This window comes from Scomber japonicus, chromosome 13, assembly GCF_027409825.1.
Source record: "Scomber japonicus isolate fScoJap1 chromosome 13, fScoJap1.pri, whole genome shotgun sequence".
Taxonomy (NCBI): Eukaryota; Metazoa; Chordata; class Actinopteri; order Scombriformes; family Scombridae; genus Scomber; species Scomber japonicus.
The window spans coordinates 25,967,889-25,993,760 of record NC_070590.1 but is presented as its reverse complement, the minus strand read 5'-3'; the positions used below and the strand labels follow the sequence as shown (position 1 = coordinate 25,993,760).

Genomic DNA, 25,872 nt, shown 5'->3' with positions numbered 1-25,872 from the left:
GATAGAATGCAGTTCTAAGTTACTTCCGTGTTGGCCTCATTTCAGAACTCCCCGCCTGGTATAAGGCCGTATTTATATTAATGCCATTTTTTGAGCTATTTGTTGAGTTGTCTAGTTGTGTATGTTATGGTTTGGTGTTATGGTGTGGAATGTGATTTATGTTGTCTGTTCATGTTGTGGGTGATAAGACCCTTGAAGGAAAAGCCTCTCTTCAGATTAAGTGGGGGGATCATAATAAATTAAATATTAAAACTAGCATTTGAGAAAAGATAAAACTCATTCTGATTATTCTGAAGACTGAGTGACTGATCCTTGAGTTGGGTCACTTTTCATGTCTTATGCTTCAGTGGCATATGAATAAACATTTGTGGTGTCTCTTTTATTCTTACCATCGGACCATCAGGCCATGCTCCAGGAAGTTCTTCAGGTTGGGAAGTGTTTGCTGCAGGTCAGGGGTGGTCAAGCCGTGTTGATATCTCAGCTGCAAGGAAAAAGGAACACACATTGTAACATTAACTCCCAAGTAACAAATCTCACTATACATGATGGCAAAGCATGATAGTGTAAGCCTTTGACACGTATGCACATTCTCCATGTTTGGACGCCCTCTTGAGAACAGAGAAATCCCACCTACAGAAGATGACTGAAGTCTACATTCTTTCACCGTGACACATTTCTACTCTCTCCATCAGACTATTACTCATCCGGACACACAATGGGCATCCTTCCCTGATAACAGGCATGTGCGCTAATATGTAAGGTGTGTGGAAAGACAGCAGGATGAGATGTGGGTGGCAACAAAAAAAACCCTAACCTGCTGCCTAAACATCTGGATGAAACAGGGCAAAAGGAGCACATGAGAAACCACCTTGCATTCTCCAATGATCTCCCCCTCTCTTTCCAGTGGGCTCACTTCTAAATTTGGCCTTGAATGTTGCCTCCCCTTGTACCCCAGTGCTTTATTTCATGATGATAGAATCAAATCACACACACAAAAAAAAAGAAAAACACAAGGCCACCTCAAATCTGCAGCTCTGGTGCCAGAAATATCTCTCCCAACAGTTGAGCAATGTCACAGCAAGCCAGCTCTTGTCTCAGAGAGTTTATTTAACCTATATTACTGAACAGCAGAGGAGCATCATGCCGCACGTCCGGCGTATATCTCCGAGGCCCCTCTGTCACACACACACACACCGCCTGCACCAGCTGACATCTGTTTTGTTTCCACTCGGGTGCCACGGCAACACACACACACACACACACACACACACACACACACACACACACACACACACACACACACACACTTACTTCTGGTGAAGAGATGCAAGTGCACATGACTCTGACACACTACTCACCCAGGATAACATGCAGCTTATTCACATATGAGTGCATAATGGATGAGTGGCATGATAATAAAGAAATTACAGAGAAATAAATGTTGTTGCCTCAAAGGCCAAAGGTCACATTTTTTGGGTTTTGTTTGAGTATTCTTTAACAGTTTAAGTGGAGACAAATGGTTTCCAGAGGATCAGCAGCCCTCAAAACACATCCGTACTCGTTTTCTTGTGGCAAAAGCTGTAATATTGAATCAGAACCCTAATGTAGTACATAGTGGCTCTTGTAAAGCTTGATTAATGGCAAGAGGACTGGCACAAAAGGATTAACACAAAAAGGTCATGCTGTTTGAGTACACATAGGCCGCATGTGCATGTGTGTGAAATTTCTACTCAACATAAAATGGCTGAATCCGATTCTGTCAGAACAGCTGCCAGAATCATGTGCATGCTGTATGGTATGAATGGTCTGGTATGTGTATGACACGGAAGCGTTCACGTGTCTGCTTCAATGTTCCAGTGTGTTTGCGCATGTGTGTGTTCTGGACTCAAGCGGTGCGTGTCTGTTTCGGGGGAGCCGCAGAAACAACAGTCATGACAGTATCAGTGGAGGGCTTTATCAAAAGCAGCTCAGATTGAGGGAGTCAGACAAGGGTGTCGCCTCGAAACCCAGCTGGCCATGGAATGGTCCAAAACCTATGAGAACACAACACAACACAGAGATCCATTCATGGCTCAGAGTAAACCTCAGGGTCTGACCAAATGATGGCGCAGTGTTGTCCACAGGGCCGGCTGAACGGAATTGGGTTTGAAACATTAAGCCAAGATCAATAACACCACCAATTTAGAAACAGAAAGAGCGTAGCTACATCGAGCAGGGGGGCTGGGTTGTTCTGCGGTCAGATGCTTAAATAAGGAAAATCCCAATCTCATGGAAATCTCAGGGCTATGGTCAGAAATCAGAAATTTGCGAATCAGATATGAGCAAAGAATAAATATTATGGCTTTGGAAAAGGTAAACAGCATTTGCTGGATATACTGTATGCTTTCTTTGATACTCAGTTTGAGGGTGGAACAAAAAGCCATCTTCATATCCCATTACTTGGCTTGAGCTCTGAAGTGTGTGTAATAACTTCACTGCGTGTCCGACAGGAGCCCTATGTCAGATTACACGCCTGTATGTCTATGTGTATGTGTGTGGGAGAAAGAGCATGAGTGTGCATTTGTATATGTGCCTCCTATTGTTTTCCTCATATGTAAAGATTTTTCCAAGCCGCAGAAATGTGATATAGGTGAAGACAGGAGAGTGATGGGTGACATCACTCTCTTGCTCCGAGCTAACTTCATTACTATGAGCTCGTTGTAGAGGATTAAAAAATAGAAGGGTATTACCGGGAAGCATGTGTGGAAGCTGAATATTTTGGAGGGTAATGCGGTTGGCCCGTGATTCGCCTAAATATATGCCTCCAACAAGCCAACACAGAGGAATTCAAAACTTGACCTGCATGCATGTTCAGTCAGGCTTTTGCCAAATCTCTGCCAGTGGGCACCAACAACACTTGTGCTAAGTGTCTGTTTGGCAGCAGTGCAGAGCCACCAGAGCTGTGTGACTGATGCTTCACACTGTCTCTGTAATGAGGTGTGTTAAACACATTCTGACAGTTTGGGAGACGGGACGCTGCAGCCCCACAGCTGACCTAGTGCTCAGCCAGCCAGACTCTATCAATATTCATAAACTGGTCTGGCCCTCCCTGGTGGAAGCCGCATTAAGTTTCCCTTCGTAGTACGCTGTATGTGTGTGTATGTGTGTGTTGCTGATGGCCTTCGGCCCGGGAAGGCATATATCCTGGACACTGGCTGTCGAATATGCAAACGTCGACCCCCTCTCCCTATTTCTCTGCTCGCTAGAGACAATCAGAAAAACATTCCTGACCTGGCTGTGTCATCTGAAGGCGAGGAGAAACGGGAATGTTGTAAAAGAGGAAGAAATATGTCAGGCTTCATGAAGCTGGGTGTCGTTACCAATTGTCGGCGCCATGAAAGCTTTGAATGTTGAATGGAAACAAACAGCTGAGTGGGAAGGTTTACATTCTGGTTTGTAAACCCAAACTGTTCCTTACGAGTGTGTTGCAACTGTATGAGGCAATGTGTTGTAGTTGACACTAGGCTAAAAACACAACAGATTGATTTCAGTTGCGTACAACAGGAATGAAAATTTGCGCATAATTTCCGAGTCCACAAGCCAATGAAATAAGTATTTTTTTGCACAGATGCCCCATCAAGGACAATCTCCGAGCGCTTCTATGTCAACAACTCCAGAACAGATCATGCAAATTGCTCAGAATCAGTCCACTGGAGAAGGCTTGTCATTTCTAGTTTCCCGTTCATACATCTTTGTGATGAATGCTGGTGGATTCCTTTGCGTGCTTGTTCCTCTGTGTATGGTAGTGTGCTTTCAAGCTGGCCACGGGACGGGGTTCTTTGTAATGGGGCTAACCAGATCGTGGTGAGAAATTCCCAGAGCTCATTGAGGACAGTTGTAAGGTGAGAGGACCAAGTTGGGGGGGGGCTGGGGTGGACTGGGGGCACCCATCGGAGGTTCTTTCACACGATGACATAGTGAAACAGATCCGGCCGGGTCTCCTTGTCGCTGCTCACACCTTTGTGTCTGGTCACGCCCTTCCCTGTTTATCTGTTCCACAAAACAAACTGAGTGCTTTGGAAACTCTGTAACATGTGTGGTGACTAATCAGCTGTTATGACTGCACCGTTTTGGTATGAGTGTTTGTGTGTGTGAGAGAGCGGGGAGAGAGGATGAGTGCAACTGACACCTCACATCTGAGAAGTCGGGGACTCATCCTCATTCATTTCAAAAGATAAAGTAACAGCCCTGAAAAACGCAGCAGTGTATACAAGTTTGAGCCTGCCAATCCGCTGGAGCCGTGACCACACATAAACACACTCAAACTGACCAGAGCCGGCGGGAACCAGTCAGTTTACAGTACGTGCCACCCATCATTTGGCAAAACCTGCTTGTTTGCCCTGAGCTCTGTACAGCGGCTAAACAAATACAGTCTGGCTTATGCCACGTATTACTGTTTCCCTGAATTTGTCAGTACTAATCACCTTCAGATCAGCTCTACGAATGTGGGCGGGCTGCTGAGAACTTTGAGGTTGATTGCTTATGATGTGTTGTAGGAGGGTGGCCCAGGTAACAAAGCGCACCTCCCTCCCCCCCTTCACCACCTTTTCATGCAACGAGTTGACGGCGGGAGCTGCTTTCCAGCGCACACATCACAACAGTTCAAGCAGTGCACTGATTGACAAGAAGTCCAACATCTTCACTGGAGATGGGTAGAAGTGGAAATCTGGGATGCGGGATCCGGGATCATCAAGGGCTTTGAGTTTCATATGTCCAGAGGTTAAAAAAGTCTCCTGTGCATGTCTGACCTGCATCACGGACAATTACCCAGTGATTTATAATCAGCATGCTTTTGTCCACAGGGGTAAAAATAGAAACGGTTATTTTACAGAGTACATAGGTTTTACATACTCTCTAGGGAAGATAATCAGGCAGCTCATTAGGTCCTATGACAGCTTGTTATTCAGGGGCTAACCAGGTGTTCCTCCATCCACCATCCCTCTGGTCAAACTGTGGACTGGATACGTCAGCGGAGACCAAGAGGCTGACCCAGACATTAGTCTTCATACATAAGACCTCATATGTAGACAACTGGAGCTATGGGAGATAACCTGTCATTGACAATATGTCAGCGGTGTGCCTCTTCTGGTTAAGATGACTGATTCATGAGCAGCGTGCATACCAGTGAAGAAAAAACAACAAGCTGTAAAAACAAATACTACTATTAAGAGCTGAATGATAATGTCTTGCAACACATTATAAACAGTAGTGTGGACTAATATATAAGAGTGTTCCTGTCACCCCTATCATCATCATTTCTACTCACACTGCCAGGAAATGCTACAGAGTGTGAATGCTATGCTGTTAATAATTAAGCTGAAGCTCACTGTGTTTCAGGAACCTGCATGGCAAACAAATGGTCAGTCAAACTGCACAGTAACTTTTTTTTTTGCTAGCAAGTTGTTCACTATATATTAAAACCTTGCCTGTAAAGCTAATGAGTTCAATACAATAGTGGAAACTGTTAGACTTGAATGTGCCATGCTGAGGTTTTTCAGCTTGTGTTGTATTCAGCTCTGTTTGGACTGATGCGGGTGGTATCTGGGACACTTGTCAAAAATTTTAACACATAATTTCATGTGAGACATACAATAAAATGGTCAATAATCAAAAGTTTCTTGGCTTGTGAGAGCAGCTTTTGGGCATCTACAGCGTCCACTGGAGCTGTTTGGCTGGTATTATAAAACCACACGCCCCACATAAAGTTCATGTTTTTTTCATGATTAAGCTCAAAGAGCTATCAACTGGAGCCAAGCATTTGCCTGCAGATGATTTCTCCACACTCGACCACAAGTGCCAACTTTTTTCATGGCAGCAGGTGAAGTTTTACTCTTCTCATTATCATGGTTGTTATATTTGTGTATGCATGCACTTGTTTTTAATCCTCCTATTATGTCTGTCTGTTTTACCGTAAGCAACTCACAGTGACACGTCGATGCAATTACATTAATTTCTGGTTTACTGCTCTGTGAGCCACATGAGATCAGGATCTTTTGATCGACATATTTTTTTTTTCTGTTTGCCAGAAAAACGATCCAGCTAAGAAGAAATAAACAATTCATTCACCTCGGTGTGGTCAGATGGTGCAAACGTTAGAACATTGTATTTACATATGCTGAGATCTCCATCTGATCTATTGTTTTGACGTTTCAATAAACAGTTTGGCTTGTCCAGAAGAGTTACAGTACTGGCGTTATCTTCTGTGGTCAAACAGCAAAGCCAGTTTTTTGTGTTATACAGTGTATTCACTGTAACACGAACCGTACAATACAACAAAACAATATATAATATTTGAAGTCTTGCATTACTAGCTGAACCGTAAAATTAAAACTAGGTAGGCAACTGTTCTGGAACATCCCACAAATTATGAAAAAATAAATAAAAACCCTTCGCCTACAAACTGCCCCACAACACACAATTCTTAACATATTCTAATTCTTAATTTCAAATTTCAAAAAAGAGTTTACACATATTTAAAAAGGTGCCATCTAGGCACCTGTGCACTTAGTTTTTCATTAATGATACATAACCAATCAGCCAACACTTTGGGGGCAATCAATAAAACTGCCTCTTTTTTTGCTGCAAATTTAAGGAATTATCATCATGAAATGTAGTCATACTTCACCCCAAAAGCCCCCTTTAGTTGGAACCGAAAAATGTGAGAGAAGGCAGACATGAGTTTGTCCCACTGCGTCTCTGTGGCAGCTGGAGCACAAATGCCAGGAATCAATTGCAAAAACATTATTTCTGAACACGGAGGTTAAAATCCTAGATACATACTGAAACATTTACCAAGGCACATGTAGCCACAAGAAGAATATTTTATGGGGTAAGAAATGAAGGTTAACACACACACACACACACACACACACAGACACACAGTCTCTCACACACACACACACACACACACACACACACAGTCACACACACACACAGATACCCCTCTAGGCATTTTGTCCATTGTTGTCATGTATAAAAGGCTCTAGAGAAACACAGAGTAAAAGTCTAAATAATACATTCCTTTGCCCCTTACTTTTTTGGTAAGTTCTTTCTGGTCTTATGTGCGTTTCCCTCCGTGTATTTTGCTGTCAGTTTTGTCACAACTTCATTTGATTTTTATTAAAGAGAATTCTTCGTCCGAGAGGATCTTTCTTTATAGCTCGCTGGTGGATTTGGTATGGTTGATTATGCTTGCTACAGTGCGGTGTATGTATGATTCCACCCATCTGGCCTATCCCTGGGCACATAATGAAACTCATTCTGTACAGCCTTCACTCATGCATTAAATAAATTAAACTGAAATGTTGACCAGCACGGAGACAAAATGGCCGAGACAAAATGGCTGCAGATGGGAGCTGTGAAAAGCGTGTGAAAGAATGACTGTGAAGATGTTTAACAGGGGAAAGAGAATAACAAGTTCATTTTTTTTAGTCTTCTGCCTTCGTTTGATGTGCATTTCCAGCCATCCTACTGTTTTTCACGTCGTACATTTTTCAGCTTTGGCGTTGCCCAATCATAGGTAAAACCTCACATGGAGCGATGAAGGCTCAAACCTCAACAATCGTGTGGTACAGCGTGGAATATGAAATCCAACTTGATTAATCGCTGCAGCCTTTCATGTGTCTCAATAAATATACAGAGAGGGGCTGAAAAGTTGTTTGAGTCTGGCTCTAGTCATATAATTCATTCACAACAGAAATTCATTTCCCCCCTTCAACTCCGAGCAGTATTCTGGCCTTGAGGACGTGCCACAGTCATAATCATCCAGTCTTTGAGACAAACTGAGAATCAGGATTCATAAACACCACACGCGTTTGCTTACCACAGAAAATATCTTCCCACATATTTACAGTGTGAGGAATCCCCACTGTCTCTAGCGAACGGTGAAAACAGTCACACGAGACTCGTAAAAATTCATTTTCCGTAAACCTTGGGCTTAGATTACAACTTTTCCTTTTTACATTTTCCACCTGGTTATATTACATTTAGACTCTTCTAATGCCAATCTGGAGTGTTGACACTAGAAAATAATGGGCAGGGCAGGAGTCTAATGGTTGGAGAAATCCTCGTTCATCCAAATGGCCTGGCTTCAAACGTTCCAAAAGGGCAAACAAAAAGAGAAAAGAAGAATCAACAAAGTATCACATTATTACCTCTTCTGTGTGTGCTGTTTATTTTCATAAGAATGTTCTGAGGAAGTAATCCAACACACAAGTAGCTACAGTATATGGGAACCTCTTAGCGCAAGGAACAGAAGATAAATGCTTTTCAAATGGTCAGACGAACCAAAAAAAAAAAGAAAAAAAGAAAAAGAGAGTGTGGTGTGGAGTTCACGGGTGACACAAGGTTTCCACTGCCAGAAACTTGATTGGAGAGACGTCGGATCAAGTCTTTCAAGCCATTATCAGATTTGAAGTCAGGGCTAAATGTTGACCGGGGCGATAAACTGCGTAACTGTTGATAAAAACGCTCCCGTCCATTTCAAAAATGTGTCAGCGCCAGTGATAAATACACTAAATTGATGTCAAATGCTTCGGGTTTGTTTATGATGGATTTTTCAATTCAAAACATACAAATCATAGCAGGATAGCAGATATGAGCGTACAGTGGCTATTGGACAACAAATAAAGAACTGCTTTCAGGAAGGTTTTCAGCAATCAGAGCCCATTCATCTGCTGAACAGTCCTCAATGTAAACAAGGAAGTGTTTGAGCAATAATAAGAGCTTTCAAAAGGGAGTCGAACAACTGAAATGTACCAAACTGCTATCAGCCTCTACCATCTACAAGTTTCAGGCTTGCTTACAGCGGCCTGTAACTGATCTACAGAGCAGACATGTGAGCGACACAATTAGAGCAGAACTCCAGTTTTAATATCTGCTGATGAGGTGTAATTTCATTTTTTCTTCCAAGTTGGAAAGGGAGATGCGAAAGCCTGAAATCGGGTGAAATTGCTGGACAATTATTTGATGAAACCCCTCACGGTCATTTTGAGGCTGCAGGCTGAGAAATAACTCTTTGCAAATTTTTTGACATGAGTTGCCTTTTCAGATTCCTCTCAAGATGTGCGAGGCATAAAGCGCGCCTTTCACTTTCAGAAACATGTCCACACCTCCGGAAGATTAAATAGTAGATAGTTGTTTGGTGTGTTTAAGATTACAGTGTTTGACTAAGTTATTGACTCTAGCAGCTACCTTATCGCTGTAAGATGTTTAAGAACAAAAGTAAACCTAATACTCACGTTTCCATGGGAACTGCTTTGAATGTATTACACTATATGTTTAAGCATTATATTTAACAGGTGAAATGTAATATTCTTTGTACTTCCTGTCACTGTTGCCATTTCAAACAAGCATGTAATAAAACAGTTTTTAATATTGCATTCTCAAAATCCTTCCACTTCATTTAACATCCTGTAACTCTGTCTCTCTCTCTCTCTCCCCTCCTTCTCTGTGGTAATGTAATACAGGTGTGGTGTGTTCACTGCGCCTGAGTCCGATTCCAATGCAGCCCCTAATTCAAACCAGATTCTTCCGTCGAATTTACTTGTTGTTACACTTTTACAGAGTATCGTATTGCTGCCAAATTCAGTCAACAGATTTACATAATTAGGGGACAGGCTGTGTGAGATGAATAGGAAATTCAGTTAGGGAGACCACCGGTGACAAGAGAGCAATGTTAGTCCCCTCTGACCTCAATCACTGCAGGGAGGGTCGAAAGGTGGGCACTGCCAGGACCACAGTTTTAATGAGATCCTTTCATGTTGTGTGGTTGTTTGGTCTGAGTTTAGGCTGGTTAATAGAGGAGGCTCAATGACTCTCGTGTGCTACAGTGACACCTATTGGAAAAGCCACCATCCTTGAGGGTCGCTCCGGCCCCCCTTCAGGGCTAATAACCCTTGCCACTGTAACGCTGGAGCAGAGCGATTGCAGCACCAGTAACCCAACACCCACGCGGGCCTGACCCAGTGTGTGAAGTCACAACACTGAGGTCAACTTCCTGTTAGCTGTATTGGCATGCAGGACCATCATCAATCCTCCTTGGCAGCTCTCACAAGGACTCCTGGTGTCTGAGTGAGACACACCTTGGAGAATTATGCTAATTCAGTACTTTGTAGTTTCAAATTCAAAGCATACGGAGCTTGTTCTTGAGGGAAACCGCAAACGTTTGTGGTCTGAATGGCAAATGGTGCCAAACAGTGAAGGGCGCAAGATGTGAGATGGGTGAGCCGAGGGAAACGGAGGATAGGTTTAATGTCTTCTCCATAGCATGGAAAGATATATTAATGGACGAAAAGTGTTCTTGAACAGACACAGCAAACTTTGCCCCAGTTGTAGCATTCCCTTTCAAAATAAAGCTGCCAAATAGAGCCATTAAAACATTAATTTAATTCTAGCCTGTCTGATCACACTCTTTTTATTATTTGGAATAAAAGTGTTGTGGTATTTTACAAGGAAAAATCTTTTTTTTATATGTGTGTTGTGTTTCCACAAGGCCCCTAGGAAAATAGTAGGCTAGAGAGGAGGATGAATATATGGTTTGTGGGCAGGTGCCTATCCTGGCTTCAGGCTGCCCACAATTTCTCTCTAACCCTCTTCCACTGCTTGTGAATGGGCATATTATTTTTCGTTTCCTCTTTATTTTGTGGATGGCTTTACGACTAAGATTTTCTATTAGCATTACGAGGGAACGGGAGGTCACGGGGAAAGCTCGGGCTGGCAGACTGTGTACATTCCTCCCCATCTGTCTGACTTACCAACATTCAAATATATTGCTTTCAAAGTGAAGGTTGTTGAGAGCTACTTACCCAAATGTCTGCTTATTTTAACGTTCTATTTTAACAAGTCGAAAAACCCGAGCGAGTCGTGAGCCAGATTGAAGAATGAAAAATAACCGATGTGGGATTGAGTTTGGCGGTTTCTCACTGATTCTTACAACAGAAAATTAGCTTGATTTTGCATTTGGCAAATAACACTGTAAACCTACTTCAGTTCCTCTCATAAAAGTTATTTGTCAAGCATGGATACAACCTTGACGACAGTGAAATGACAACGTCTGGCCTCCATTGTAACTGACTGGCCAACTACATGCCCTATCAAAACAGTAACCAGAGAGCCCCAGATTAGCTCAGACTTCCAATATTTCATAGAGTTCAAAGGGATTTTCAACCAGATCCTGCTGCTATTCCACCAGGATAAAATATGCAGCATCAAACTGCTTCGTGGAGGAATTTGGGTTGGTGAGGATAAAAGTATAACTTGGGAGTAGAGAGGTCTTTCATATATCCACATGGAGAAGGATTAAGCAATGTGTATCACATGCAGTATACGTGTGTTCATTCATGCGCACGGGACAGATTTGTAAGACCTCGTTTTTTATTTCAGTGTGTATCTTCGTAAATGTGTGTTTGTGTGTGAGCCAGGTAGAGCCGTCAGGATAAGGTTATAAACATATTAAGTATTAACAGGCATCCCAGTCGTAAGCTGATAGATCAACCATGCCTGAACTCTTGCAGAACAGATCTGAGATTGCGGTCAGCTTTCCAAGAGCCACCGGCAAAGACAAAGTCCACATTATGCTTGAGAAAGAACTCTTATATGAGAATATTAGATGAACAGCTTATGTGAAATATGGTGTAAAAAGTAAGCACTCTTGCACATTGATTTTAGTCAAACTTAACAGAACCAAAGCCTGAACGCTGTTAACCTAAAATGGGATTTCAGTGATATTACACTGTTAGATGGCTCTTAGAGTTCTACTCTGCTAGCAAAAGGCAATGATGGTAATGAATCAGCTTGTGTTACGAAACACACCAAGACAAGGAACAACCTAGAGTCACAGGCCCTTGTGTTTCACATTTGGCCGTAAACAAATTATGCAAATGCGTGTTCAGCAAATACAGTAGTGCAGGAAAACGATTTTTTTCTGAGAAGGGGAGTTCAAATTCAAAATGGCACAATAAACAGAAGAAAAGCAAATCTCTTGGGCTTTATTCTTCATTGGCTGCAAGGATCAAATTAAAAGCTGCCATAGTATAGGCTGTGTGTATAGGCTGTGTCCGGTTTACTTTGGACAGCCTGGAGCATTCTCTGGTCATCTGGGTTTGTTCAACTGTGACCCTGCATAGTGTTAAGGATGTTAAAACATTTTATTTTTTTTGCACTACGAATGAGCTGCAGTGTTTGGAATTCAAACACAGTCCAATAGAGAAAGATTTTCATATTATGAGTGACTGATTAGAATAAGGGAACTTGTATGCAGTATTAGTTTTTACCTAGAAAGCAAAGCAATACATGATCACATGTGGACCATTTGCTGCATAATTGGTTTTAAATCAGATAAGGAGGTGTAATCTATGGTTAAACTGGTATATCCATGTTCCTAGTGTCTTCAGACAGAGTGCTGTTTAGAGTTCAGCCCGCTCAACTCTGTGCTTAATAACAACAGCTCACAGCTCTTAATTTGTTTGCCTACGATACAATGATTAGATTCATTTGCTCCACTTCCTCTGCAGCTGCTGCCAGACTCCATGAGCTGGAGGCGCACAAAAATCTACTCTTACATATTTTAATATCATAAACATAATGCAGACCAACCCCATACTCTTTAAATTTGCACCATAAATGGTGTTTATGGAATCCCTACACAGTGAAATAAAAACAACCCATGATGTTGCTTTTTCCTTATACAGACGCATACATAAAGCTCCACTTTATGTGTCTCGCTCTTTTTCGGAAAAAAAGAAAAAAAAGAGTAGCTACAGAGGTTTTTGTAATAACTAAATGAATGCATCAATTGCAACATGGATTTTAAAAAATCTGACCTAATTCTCAAGGAATCAAATCCGGTTAGGACTTGCAAAAAGAGGCAGAGACAGAATGATGAACAAGAAACAAATAGCTATTGTGTGGTGAAGTTTCCCCCATACACACACACACACTTCTGGTGGCCAACTATGTAGATTATTCCATTAATTCAGTGTGAGGGAAAGAGTGTGAGGTTGAATACGTGGTTTCTAACTCTCTAATGAGCTGGAACGAGGCCACAGCCGAATGGAATTGAGGGTTAAAGTGAAATACGGGTCAATGCGGCTCTCTTGCTAAAGCCAATTCATATAAATGTTAAGTGTCACAAAATCTAACATAGTGCAGTTTGTCATCTGTCTTCTTATTAACCTAAAAAAAAGTATGGCTATCAGAATCTAATAGATGCATTAATGAAACATGACAAAATTAAATCTAGAATCAAACCAATCTACAAAAAGAATCCAAACAGCTGTTGACACAGCACCTTGAATGAGATGAATTTATTGATCGTAACTCTGTGGACTACAGAGTGGCCAGTCAGTGTAGGTTGACTGAGGCTGTCAGATGGAGAATACCTTAGCAGATTTCCTTGTCAACAAAGATGGAGGAGAAGAGTTATGACAGGGCTGCTGACAGGTGAACTCCTCTGGCTGTTCAGTTCTCACAGCCACAGCAAGAACTAATACTCTCCCTCTTTATCCCTTCTCTCAAGAAGCACTCCAAACTGCTTCAGTCCGACTGTGTCTGACTGTGTAACGGCTGTGAGGTTCAGGCTCCAAACACATAAAAGCCAAACACATGTGCTGACATAATATAATTACAACATGTGCATTTGTGTTTATATTTGTAGTTGGATGCATACTTAGCTACGGCAGGGTGCCGTTTCTGTGGACAGCATCCTAATTGCTCTGGAAGGCATGAGCCAAAGACTGGGCCGAGACATGTTTTAACTTTAAAAAAAAAAAAAAAAAAAGTCTGTTTCCATGGGGACAACAACAGCATTGGCAATAATTTGTCTACTAAAACTTTGGAAATGCCTGTTTGGCGTCAGTGTGGCCGACTAATAACCTGGAGTGCGACAACAAACAAAACAGTCGAGGCGCAATCAAACCGAATCCAAGTATATTACTAAAGCTTACGTAGAACTACAACTAACCTTTAAATAGTGACAGCCATTTCTCAGACTTCTATGTGAAATTATACTTAATCACCCTATTCAAGTTAAACATATTAAGTAGCCAAAATGTCCAATCTTAAGGTAGCTTTCTATACTAATATCAATATTTAATGTGTATGTGAAAGTTTATGGTTGAATCTATAATCTGTTATTGCACTTCATATTACATCTTGTGTTGTATCATATGGGCCTACATGTATATTGTTATTATCAGTAACTTAACTCTACATCACATAAACCAAGTGAAATCCTCTGTATTCCCTCTATATCTAAGAAAAACAGCTTACACTAATTATTTTTAACGAAAAAGAATAAAAAGTACCTCCTTGCAGCCTCCTTTTTTGAACTTGAGCTGGTGTTTATTTAACAGCCGCTTTCATGAGCCTCTCAGCCCCTTTTGTCCAATAACTGTGAAACGATTATGCTACCTCTGGGACAACAGGCCTGGGCTCATCACAGGCGCTTCATTTATAAAGAGAAAGCTGTGGCTGGATGGCAGAGATGATGACATGACAGCCAAGACACCCCACCCATATCCTGTTGTCCTGGCAAAGTAATGGAGGCTGACATCAGAGGTGATAGGGAGACTCTATCCTGATGAGGTGAGAGTTTACTTTGTGGAGGGGAGTGTTAGGGAGACTGACGTTCAGCGAAAGAGACTAATGCTGGATTAACTTGACAAAACCAAATTGAGGAGATGAGACACTGACTGTCTCACAAGACGATGAGTGCCACTGAAAAAACTCTGCGGTCCAGAGCCGCTGTGTTAATGCAGATGAAAAGCTGCCGATTGGCCAGAGTCATAGGACTGTAATGAATCCCACATGGAGGCAGGAACGGCACTGGATAGGAGGACTAACACAGAGCCAGGATGGCTGATATTTTTTCAAATACTGACCAGATGGGGCCAGCATTGTTTTATTCTAAGAGCTGTTTAATGTCGTTGAGCTGCACCAAGGCCTGTGCTCATGATTGAATGCCTCTACTCCCAAACACCAACATGACAGCACACAGGGTTTGATGAATTAACAAGAAAAACAAGTTTTTCTAAACTTGCTGACATAAAATATACTTGGTCTCTGCCCTCTGGATTCATATGACAAGTTGGGCCTCAGGAGCTGATCTTGGCCAGCCTAAAAAAAATCCCACAAGCAGAGAGAATTCTTTTGTTTGTGTGCCTTGGTCCAACTTCACTCTGTTTTAACCCAAGAGAAACACAGAACGGGCCTTACTGCAAATATCTTTATGTATCATGACATAACTAACTATGATCAAATGAGGAGATATGATCTCCGGTGAAGGAAAAAGGAACTTAGTTCGCGTGCCATGGACTGTCTGATGGGTTTCTCTTTCCTTTTATCTATCGAGCAGTTACTTTCCTGTGTTCTGTCATTACCCCCCTGACCCAGGCAAACATTTTTGGATATGACCACAGAAACTTTTTAAGGTGTTAGCAATGAGTGAAGGGACTTTAGAGAGATCTTGGTGCCAAAGCAGAGTGGCGTAGCATGTAGTGAGACAACAGGAGAGCAGACTCCAAACAAACAGGCCCCGGCTACAAATTCCAACCAGCTGGAAACTGCAGACGCACTATTAAGTAAATGATGGAGCAGAGCAGCCAACACTTTCCTAACAGCCTCGACACTTTGCCAGAAATATGTACAGTCAGACCTGCGGGAAGAAGACTGATGAAGACATTTTCTAAGATGATAATCGGAACAAGATTAAATTGATTGATTATGGAAAACGATATATAAAATCAAATGAAACATGCCACTTGACGTAACCTCTTGAACTCATCATTCTGATGACCAGTACCGGTCCCTCTCTGCCCACTGACGTCTTTGCCCTCATCAATCTCTGCAAATAATAAAAATTTTGGCTTGACTTCACTACCTAAAGTCACCGACATTGGTCAAAGCTTAAATAACCAATGAAAACTGAATACTTTTGCACATATGAAATTCTCTCCAATCACTCCACCAATCTCTTGGTCACATACAGACACAGACGCAGGATTAGCATTTACTTTCACCCTTATATTTAGTGGAACTAGCTCGGGTTCCTCATTGTGGTGATGGACAAACCTGGAGTTGCAAACCACAAAATGTGGAAATTCAATTAGACGAATTTAAGTGTTTCATAAACTCATAGGTGGCTGTCCAAAGGAATTCCCATAAAACCCTGCAGCTCAGGCATAATCGCAACACACTGACGACCTCACTACGTACACACACCCAAAGCTGGAAACCACAGAACTGTGACATACACTTACAAGTGTGGTCTGAGACCTGCTTATAAATCCCAACTTAGAGGCCAATGGCAAGTGGGAGCTGACAGATTACAAAGACTCTCTCTTCATTGTACCGGTCAGCTCTGGAGCATCCATCAACTCTTCTTTATCAAAAACAGAACCTGGATAAGGCTTTACAAGCACAGCACAACAGATGCTCCAATGCTGTCCCACTATCTCCCTGATAAAGTATATGGTGAATATCTGATTATGGAAAAAGGGTGCTCCTGTTTTGGGTTATAAAAAGGGGTTCCTCTAGAAACTCACTCTGGCCAATAAGTGGCACTGGATGTAAGCTGTAGCTAACAACAAAAGTTTGTGATGGAAAACAGAGACCACACAGTAAGGCTATGAAAACCCACGGGCATAGAGAGGTGTATGTTAAAGCCTGGGTTTGGTTAATAGAAAGCTTGAACAAGGAGTTCCAGAGAACCGCAGGACGACTAAACCGCGGTTGCATTTTTCCTACAGGCTGTTTCTTTGGAGCTGAAGTATAGTTCTTATCTGCAAGTAATTTCTCAGTAGCGATTCTTCCTGTAGCAGTGCTGGGAGCGCTGGTCAAGTTTCTACTCACACATCTCCAGCTCAGCCTGGGCCAAGATACATAGATCACAACTTATGCTCCCAATTCAGTCTCAAAACATCTATCAGTTGACTTGGTGTTGGCAGGCCTAGTTATTGCTACTTCATGCTTATAATGAAAATGTGAAGATATATAAATAATGCAAATATAGGGGAGATGAAAACATACACACAATGACATTTGAAGATAGTTCACTATTTTACACTTTTTGGAAACATAAACTTCTACTATCATAATAATTCAGATAGTGTCTGTCCAATACATACAATGTACAATCAGGGCAGATAACAGAGCACAGTAGGCTTCAGACCTACAACCTTTTGACAGATCTAATCTTAGCTATAGTATCTTAGAACACGGATTTCCCATTTCTCTTCTCCCTCTTTGCATCAATCATGTAAGGGGGAGAGCAGACAGCCATCGGCCTACTGTCTGGTCATGTCAGGCTGTTAATCTACTATACAACCCACGTCACTGTCAGCTGAACCCACTTGCAACCTGCCATGAATAATTTCTTGCTTGAAACGTGATAAATAAAGTACACTAATGAAGTGCTTTTTACTGTCAGCGGAGTACAGGGATCTTGTTAAAAGTGGCACCTTAATGGCACTCAAACGCAAAACATATTGTCAAAAGCGTAGTCCATAACTTATCCTCTATTAGATGTAAGGGGATGATTATCCAACATTTGTAAAGCACGTGGCCATATGGGAAATGACGCTCAAAACATACAGATTCGAGCTATTCTTCAACTGGGCTAAAGCAAAAGCAGACACGTTTATGGCTTTGCTTAAAAGAGAATTTCACTTGGTACCTCATTTCTTCTTTCCTCCTCCCCTGTTAAGAGTGAAAGTGAGGTACATTACGTTGGTTTGGCGCTGCCTTTTTTTGGTGCCTGTCCCGCCCATTATGTGTTTTATCATATCAATCCCTGTAAAATGGAAAACGGATGTGGCTGTTATGGAAGGATGAAGACAATGAGTGGCAGCAGGCGGGTGAAATGGCCTGATTACTTCCAGGCCCTGTCTGTCTTAGAGTAGAGATGGTGGCAACCTCTGGGGAGCCGTGGTCCGGAGTTCAGGTAAACAAACAGCGTACAGTGGGCTACATTATGATATCTGAACATTGAGGGGTCTGTTTGTTGAGATGAGGTTTCTGCAGAGGCGGCTGGACAGAAGAATGACTGCTGTTGTTCAAGGGGGACAGTGGAGATGTAATTGCCTGTTTTTCTTTCTTTCTTTTTTTTCCTGACCGTTCTCTGGAACGCACCGAAAAGTGAGTCACGAACCACAAGCCTCAGCTGGACAAGAAGAGAAAGACCAACAGGCTTCTGAGGGAAACCTGGAATAGGTCCGTCTAAAAGTGTTCCAATTCTCAGAAAGATCCTGCTGGGAAATAGGCCGAAGCTTCAGTTTTCTTCTCAATCAAGGGAATTCGTGGGAGTGAAAAAAAGGTGATAAATATTACAGATACGACCAGATAGAGCAGAACCGTTCTCCTGGGAGCAATGCTTTGAGGATCAAACGGTGGAGCTTTGTCAGTTACGATCGTTTTTCCCATAAAGGATTCTTAAATGGGTTAAGGATAGAGGGTCAGACACATTACAGCTCTGACTGCTAGCTCATTGACTCTTCTTTGGTGCAATACTCATGTACTATAAAAACTTTAATACACCTCAAGGAAAGTTTGCAAAATGTGATAAAAGAAATCGAGATAAGAGTCCTGTTCATTTACTGTCCAGGTTCTGTATATCAAACTAAGAAGAAGGTTTTGACAATCTACCTATGCCTATTATACAATCACTCACTGTACACAGCCATTTCTGATTCCCAGGCTTGTGGACCAACAGACAGTAAACACACAACTGCGTACAGGAATGTCAACTGTGGAAAAACTGACTGAAAGACTTCATGTGCAAAGAGGGTTTCATATATTGTTTCACTATAGGGAGTCAACTGTATTCACGAAGCCCAGGTGTAGACCGAACATCCGCATTAAAGAAGAAAGGAAATAAGGTAATAGCTGGAGATAGTTTTCTCTGGGGAATTTTAACAGTCTTGACAACTCGGTCTGAGGTGGAGGGGAGTTATGGGGTGTAAGGGAGCTGCGTAATGTTCAACTTTCTCGCATGTCTTTGCTCGGGTCATATGGTTTTTATCCAAGCACAATCACATGAGCTAATGGCTGCAAAAGGGCTATGCCAAGACTATGTCGTATCTCTGTTGACTGGGGTCATGAGCTTTGTCACAAGAGGTGAAGAGCTGAAAGAAGGGCCTCAGCTTTGGAAGATGTGGAATTAACAAGGATGAAAAGGATTAGAAAGGAGCCAGAGTGAAGAAGAAGAAGAGGAATGAGGTCAATGGGTTTGCTCGTAATCATCTCACCAAACCTAATGACACATCCAGTACTGTTTATTTTCATATTCATTTCTATGACAGCAAACAGAGACAGCTCTCCAAGCCGGTTCATTTTTCAGCTCAGGACAGTCAACTGTGGTTTGAGTAGTGTTGGTGGAAAGGAAAAGGACAATTCTCCTGTTGTCCTATAGTACCCAAACCAACAAGGCCTCGCTGTAAGTGTGAGATCACCGAAAACTACATTTTTATAATTAGTGCCGGGGCTCACAAGCCTGTGGATTGTACCATGTGACCACAACATTCTGAGTCCATATCTGACACAGTTAGTTCATTATTATTGTCGTTTTTAGGCAAAGGTTATTCCTGCTAGAGCACTTACAGCCATTCCAAATAGCTTCCAAGTATACCTCAAGCCAACCAGCTCCTGTTCCGCTTGCTGCCACCTCCACTAACCACTAAACACAGTAGGCTCCCCCATGAGTCATAGCCGTGTTTTATGGAGCCACTGTTGCCACTCTTAATGGCAACAGGCGCGCTGACGTATGCTCCAGACCACCAGTATGGCACTCTGCCTGCAGATCCTGGTGTGAAATTGCCTAGAGACTTGAAAGGTGGGGGACTGCAGGCGACTTTACCCAGTAGACAGAAATAAAGGTGACCCCGGAGCTGACCTGGTTAGGCCGCAACAGATTAGCTGTGTTTTAATTCCAGATACTTGGTTTCCTGTGCCTGAGGCCTACACAATATGATACACTGAGCTTGGTCAATGCGAACTAATTGTTGTGAACGCCCCCTCCTCCTAAAAGCCTAAAAACCTGGAGATTTTGTGTAGCATCAGTTGTCATCTAATCATCCCCACATGCCTGTTTCACAATAATGTAGCCTAGTGGATAACACAAGGAATAAGGAAATGCAGCACATGGCATGCCTCCAGACAAAAGGCTGCTCGTTTTCCTTTGGAGTCAGCCTCATTGACTTGGCTAATTTGTTTCTGTGAGAGGAGGAATGGCAAGTTTAACATTTGTGCCACCCTGTGGATGTACACCACCCTGAAATATACCTTTGGCCCACAATTTCAAGGAAAAGCAGCAGCCAGTTGTGATTTATTTAACAACTAAGCTGAAAGAGAAATCACATTCTCTGCAAGCGACATTTATGCTTTTGTAATGATTCAGCTGGGACAGAGAAGAAAATGTGCTTGTTAACAAAAATGGCAATGTCTCCATATAAACATGAGTGACATACTCAGCCATTGCAGGTTTTGCAACATTTTCTGATTGCACAAGCAATAAGAGAGAGAAATGTCCAGGCTTCAGCCCAAGACATTCCTTGAAGCCTTTCTTAACTTCCCTTTATCAAACAAATTAACCCAAAGTGGCAACGTGGGAGTGTGTTACCACCTGACATCCAGGGTGCTCTGAGGAGCCTCCCCATCCTTACCCATGCCCTCATGACATGAGGCCTAATAAAAGCAAACGTCTCCCGCTGCCACATCAAAGCAGGGTCGACCCGCTGCGGCCCTGATCCTTCGCCAACTTCCCTGTATCACTTTCAAACGCCGCCACGCACAGCACTCTAATAAAAGATGGACAACTAATGTCTCCCACCTAGACTCCAGTCAGTAAGCCAACCAGCTAGCCAGCCAGCCAGTCAGCCAGCCAGCCTGGGTCTGCTGTGAAACCAGACCTCTGCTTTGTATCACGTAGCCAGACGTTGAACTAGCTGTGCAGTGGCTGCATACCACGCCTGGCTCAAAGAAGAAAAATCTAAAAACCACACACAAAATAATAACTGTCTGCTGCGACTAAAACACTGTTGGTAAATCAATCCAAGGCCAAATGTGTAGAGGTCAGCAAGGCAGCCATTTCCCTAATAACACCTCCAATAAATGAACAAGAAACATACAGCAGAGCAGGAGTGAAACATGATAAAGTGGTTGAGAATGACCAGGTAAAAGAAATCCTAATTGAATTGAATTTAAAAAGAGAAATTACATGTAGCATGATAGAATTCCATTGCTGCATGCATTTCTCTACCTTTAACTCACAAAACTTGTACATGTGTGATGTGAGATTCAAGACACTAAACAATTAAGAGTCACAGTAGAACACAGTCTAATGTAATGTGCAGACATCAACCAAACACAGGATGTTGAAGAGCTGTTTTTGGTGCGTTCTATTTTATCGACTATGACACGTTTACCATTTGTTCAGTTTTGAAACAAAGATCTATCACTATCACATGGAGCCAGACTCTTCATGTGGCACTGTTAGATTGCTTTGGATCAACCTGATAACTCATCCCTAACATGGATGCAGTCAGGCACACATGGAATGTATAAGACAGCACTCTGAATGAAAGCTGAAATATCATCCAGTTAAAATACTGATACCAAGCTGTTAAAAGCAGAGCGTGTTATTGCGGCTTTGGTGAAAATAAGAAAAGGTGTTGTCCTGTAGGTGACCTTGCATTAAAAATATGAACTATGCTACAACTATTTATTTATTTCTATGCACATTCAGTTACTTTTCTGTCACTGAGAGTCACAGAAATGAGCCCCAGTACAGGTTTTATATATATATATATATATATATATATATATATAGAATTATTAATTCACCATTCCACAAATTGCTGTTACAGAGTTATCTGGCAGTTACAGTCCTCACGTGTGCCCACCTGTGTTACAGCTGATGGTTTACATCTGGTTTAAGATGGCTTAAATATGAATCTTTCTGCATTGGATTCATCGCTGCAGGTGAAAACCTCCTGCTGATTGTCTGGATCTCATTTTTCATCTAAAGAGGACAAGATTCCTTTGAAGCATATATACTATGGTATATTGAGGCATCCATTTTTTTGATGATGAAAAAATGTATTTTTCTTAAAAGAATAACTTCTGCTCTTGCATACCAGAAAATCACTATACAAACACTTGTGACACCAGCATTGCACTAACAAATTACACAATTTTTATTTTAAGTTCTATTGCTGCAAAGTAAATTTAGATAAAGACTATTTCTTCTCAAGACATGTGCCTTCTATCAGTAGTCAAATTAAACTTTCAGCAAGAGTGAGCATGCAGTGCCACATCTGATGGTCGCACATGGTTAAGAGTCATGAAATCCAAATCTCAGAGAGCTTAGATCATGATGTGTGGCTTTGATAAAAAAAATGGCTATGGGTGGGGGCTAATGTCAGATGAAAGGTAGGAATATGCATCGAGAGGGTGACTTCACGCAAAACAGACACAGCTTGAACAGTTCCGCAGGCATTTCAATCTCTCTCTCTCTCTCTGGTGCATTAATACAGCACAGCACATTTAATAATATATAATCCCACATTTTACATACATATTACATCATTGCTACAAGCTATTTTCCGTTCAACTTCTGGGACGTATAAAAATATATATATATTTTAAAATTTCTTTGAGCCTTCTTGCTAAATTTTTGCCAGGTCTTCGAGGTTGTGTCTGTTACAAGTCACAGTGGTAAAAATGCATGCTTGTGTGCACATGTGGGCAATCAAACATGTGCCTGTGTGTTGAATCTTGACAGTTATTATAGCACGGTAACATCAATCAAATAATACCGACCTCAGTAGTTCAGTCCAGCTAATATTTCACCTCTGGTTTGATAGTGCCTGAACTGACAAGCGGTGATGGAGCAAGTGTGAGATTAGAGTTAAGCATTACTAACAACATACATCCAAGTAACAACCTACCACACCAAACTTGAACAGTGGATTTCATATTGGATTCTTTATACACACATATCATAATTTAGAAACATGACAAACTATATCCAGAGACACTTAAAAAAAAAAAAAAACACACACAACTCTGCGTTTTGCTTCGGTGGTTTTCAGACGGCACTTATTTTCATTGCGGTCTCAAGTATTTTCTTATCTTGCTTATTTTCTTGTTCTTGGACTCTGGTGGGAAGATGGCAGACTTGGATATTGGCTAGCAGCTTGTGGTCTGGTATTAGAACTAAAACCTCCCAAAGTGCAGTGGTTTGAAGTCAGCCACCTGCTAGCGCTAATTGCCTACTCCTATTCAATGGAGAGGCCCTTCATTCCTGGCTGGACGAGGAGGAAAACAGGGAATGGAATGCAAATTGTTAAAAAGTCAGTGTTAAATGTCTGTGGGGTGAACGGAGGGAGTCGCCTAGGTCATCACATTAGGTGTACTTTAATAAGCGCACATAGGTTGAGAGTTCAACCCTCCCTCCCTGAGGTGATTGTGTTTGTGAGAGATGGAGAGAGAAAGAGAGGGAGACACTGATTTGGAGCATTAATTCAGCTTTTGTGCCACATGTTTCACTCACACTCACACACACACACACACACACACACACAACTTTGCTCTGCTCTTTCAAAGACACCTTAAAAAAAAAAGAGTCTGGTGATATTCTGTATTTTCTTTATAGTCAACAAAACCCTTGAAAAGACCAAAACCAACAAACTGTCCGTCTGTGTAGTAAAAAGCTGATATAACTTATTCCTCTGTGCCAAAGACCTCCATTGTTGTCCAGAAACCACTAACCACTGCATAAATACTCACAAGAGGACAAAATCTGCATCTGAAAACGGTCCACCAACAAATGCACTGTTCACTCCTGTATGACTAGCTATTTGCTTAAAAACTACAGTGCCCAGCTGTTTCAGGGAATTACTTAATTTTTATGACCCTTTTTTTTTTTTTTTTTTTTTAGATTTTTATCTTCACTAAGTACAAGCAGGCATGGGGCTGAAATGGCAGTCTTGGCAGTATTGAAAAACAGACACACACATTGTTGGTTTTGGTCTTTTCATGCGACTTGCTGACATCATCAAAAACGTAGAATTTAACCAACAATAAAAGTGACTCCACTTTTTTGTGTGTATCAGTGAACAACAGGTTCATACACAGGCAGAGACTGCCATTAGCTGTGAGAATGTGCTAGTTCCTATATAATCTTTATTTACCAGAACACTGTATATCGTTTAAAGTAAAAAGCATCAACTATTTTGACTACTTAAACAGATAAATTAATAAATGAATTGAGAATAAATTATTAAGTTTCCATTCTTAAGTCAAACATATGTGCACTGAGTGTGTGTTGATGTATCACCTGGGCAATATTCTTGTTGAGCAAGTAGACACCATATTCAAAATGAAAGCGCTCTCCTCTGGGGTACAAAGGGAATCTGTGAAAAACAAGAAGAAAAAAAGACAACATTAGTGTTGAACAGGAGCAGGCCATTCATCCCACTTGATCCATTCCTGACGGAGTGTGGAAACAAAGGTGTTAATACCCCACCTAACAAACACACGCAATCCAACCTAACATAATCAAGCTTTTAACACCACTATATCCCATACTGCATTTCACAATATAAGTCCACCCATGTGAAAATGTCAATAAAGGGATGGCAGGGATTAAAAAGGGAGGGGTTGTTGCTTGTTCATTTTACTTTGAGGGATTCACACAACTGTTGGTCTTCTGCTGTGCAATAAGCAATGAATTCATCCCTTTGTTGAAAGTGGCCGTTCATGTAGCCAGCAGCGTTTACAGTCGCTAACACTTGCAGATGGTTGATGACGCTGGGTACGGGTCTCTGATCCCATCCCACAAACGCCACTTCTGTACCTTGTTAAACTGAAATATCAAACAGGAGGGTAGGCGTCCAAACAGCCTGTCCATCCACTTCAGAGAGGGAACAAAGAGAACTTTTCCTTTCAGCACGGTGGGAAAGTCCCATCGGGTGCAGGTCAGATGTCTCAGTTAGGACTGCACAAGGAGTGCTTCTGAAGGATGAGGAGAGAGTAGGCTGACATCCAGAGTGGGAAAATTCTCTTTGCTACCAGTGACTTAAGGCCGGACTCATCCCTTCCTGTCATTATGTGCTTATGTCTGCTGATCTCCCACTGAGGAGGATACAGTATATTGGGAAACCAGCTCCACAAACTGAGCAGGGCTTTAGTTTGACAAAACACACACACATGCACACACACACACCTGTTTGCGTCAACATACTTCGAATGACCTTCGCTATCTACATTCATATCTTTGTCCTGTCTAAACTCATCTCTAAAAGCTTCACCTTAGCCTTCAGAGTAAACCTAAACTTAATCCTTCTCTTGCACTTAACCTCTCACCCAAACAATGAAATGGCGTTTTTTTTAAGAGGTGGGAGGAAAAACGCTTCATTTTAGTGTTTTTTACTGCACATGAAAACGACATCTGGTCTTTGTAAGAGAACAAGAAGCCTACGACATATGACATATTAAAGTGGCCAAACACTGTCACATACATACAACATAGATGCAGCATCCATTCAGCTCGTCAAAAAGTTTCCAAAAGCAGCATCAAACAGAAATAACAGGCAGAGCAAATGTTATGGTAAAGACTAAAACTTCTTCATCTAAAATGTATTGATCTCTATAAGTTGTGGTATTGTCTGATGCCATATGAGGGCAGCAACGGGTCTTCAACTAATTCTAAAAAAAACAACAACACACAAACACAACTAAAACTATGAGGAAAAAAAGCTATGCGTAATCCTAGAGTTTGTCTCTCTGTGATTATATGACAGCTCTGCCAGGAGGAGCAGATGCGTTTTTTGATGTGTT

At 41.8% G+C, this 25,872-nt stretch overlaps 1 protein-coding gene across 2 annotated transcripts in view; it reads right to left on the bottom strand.

Moving 5' to 3' along the window:
• The window catches only part of uvrag (UV radiation resistance associated gene), an 86,987-nt gene that overhangs the window by 16,233 nt on the left and 44,882 nt on the right, over positions 1-25,872 (bottom strand). For both annotated transcript variants that reach the window (XR_008322799.1, XM_053331422.1), the window contains exons 13-14: positions 24,371-24,446; positions 390-481 (exon numbers count right to left, since the gene is read on the bottom strand). Coding sequence is in view for 1 of the 2 variants with exons in the window: in XM_053331422.1 (XP_053187397.1) it covers positions 390-481; positions 24,371-24,446 (168 nt within the window). In the remaining variant the exon portion in view is untranslated. The remainder of the gene's footprint in view (positions 1-389; positions 482-24,370; positions 24,447-25,872) is intronic.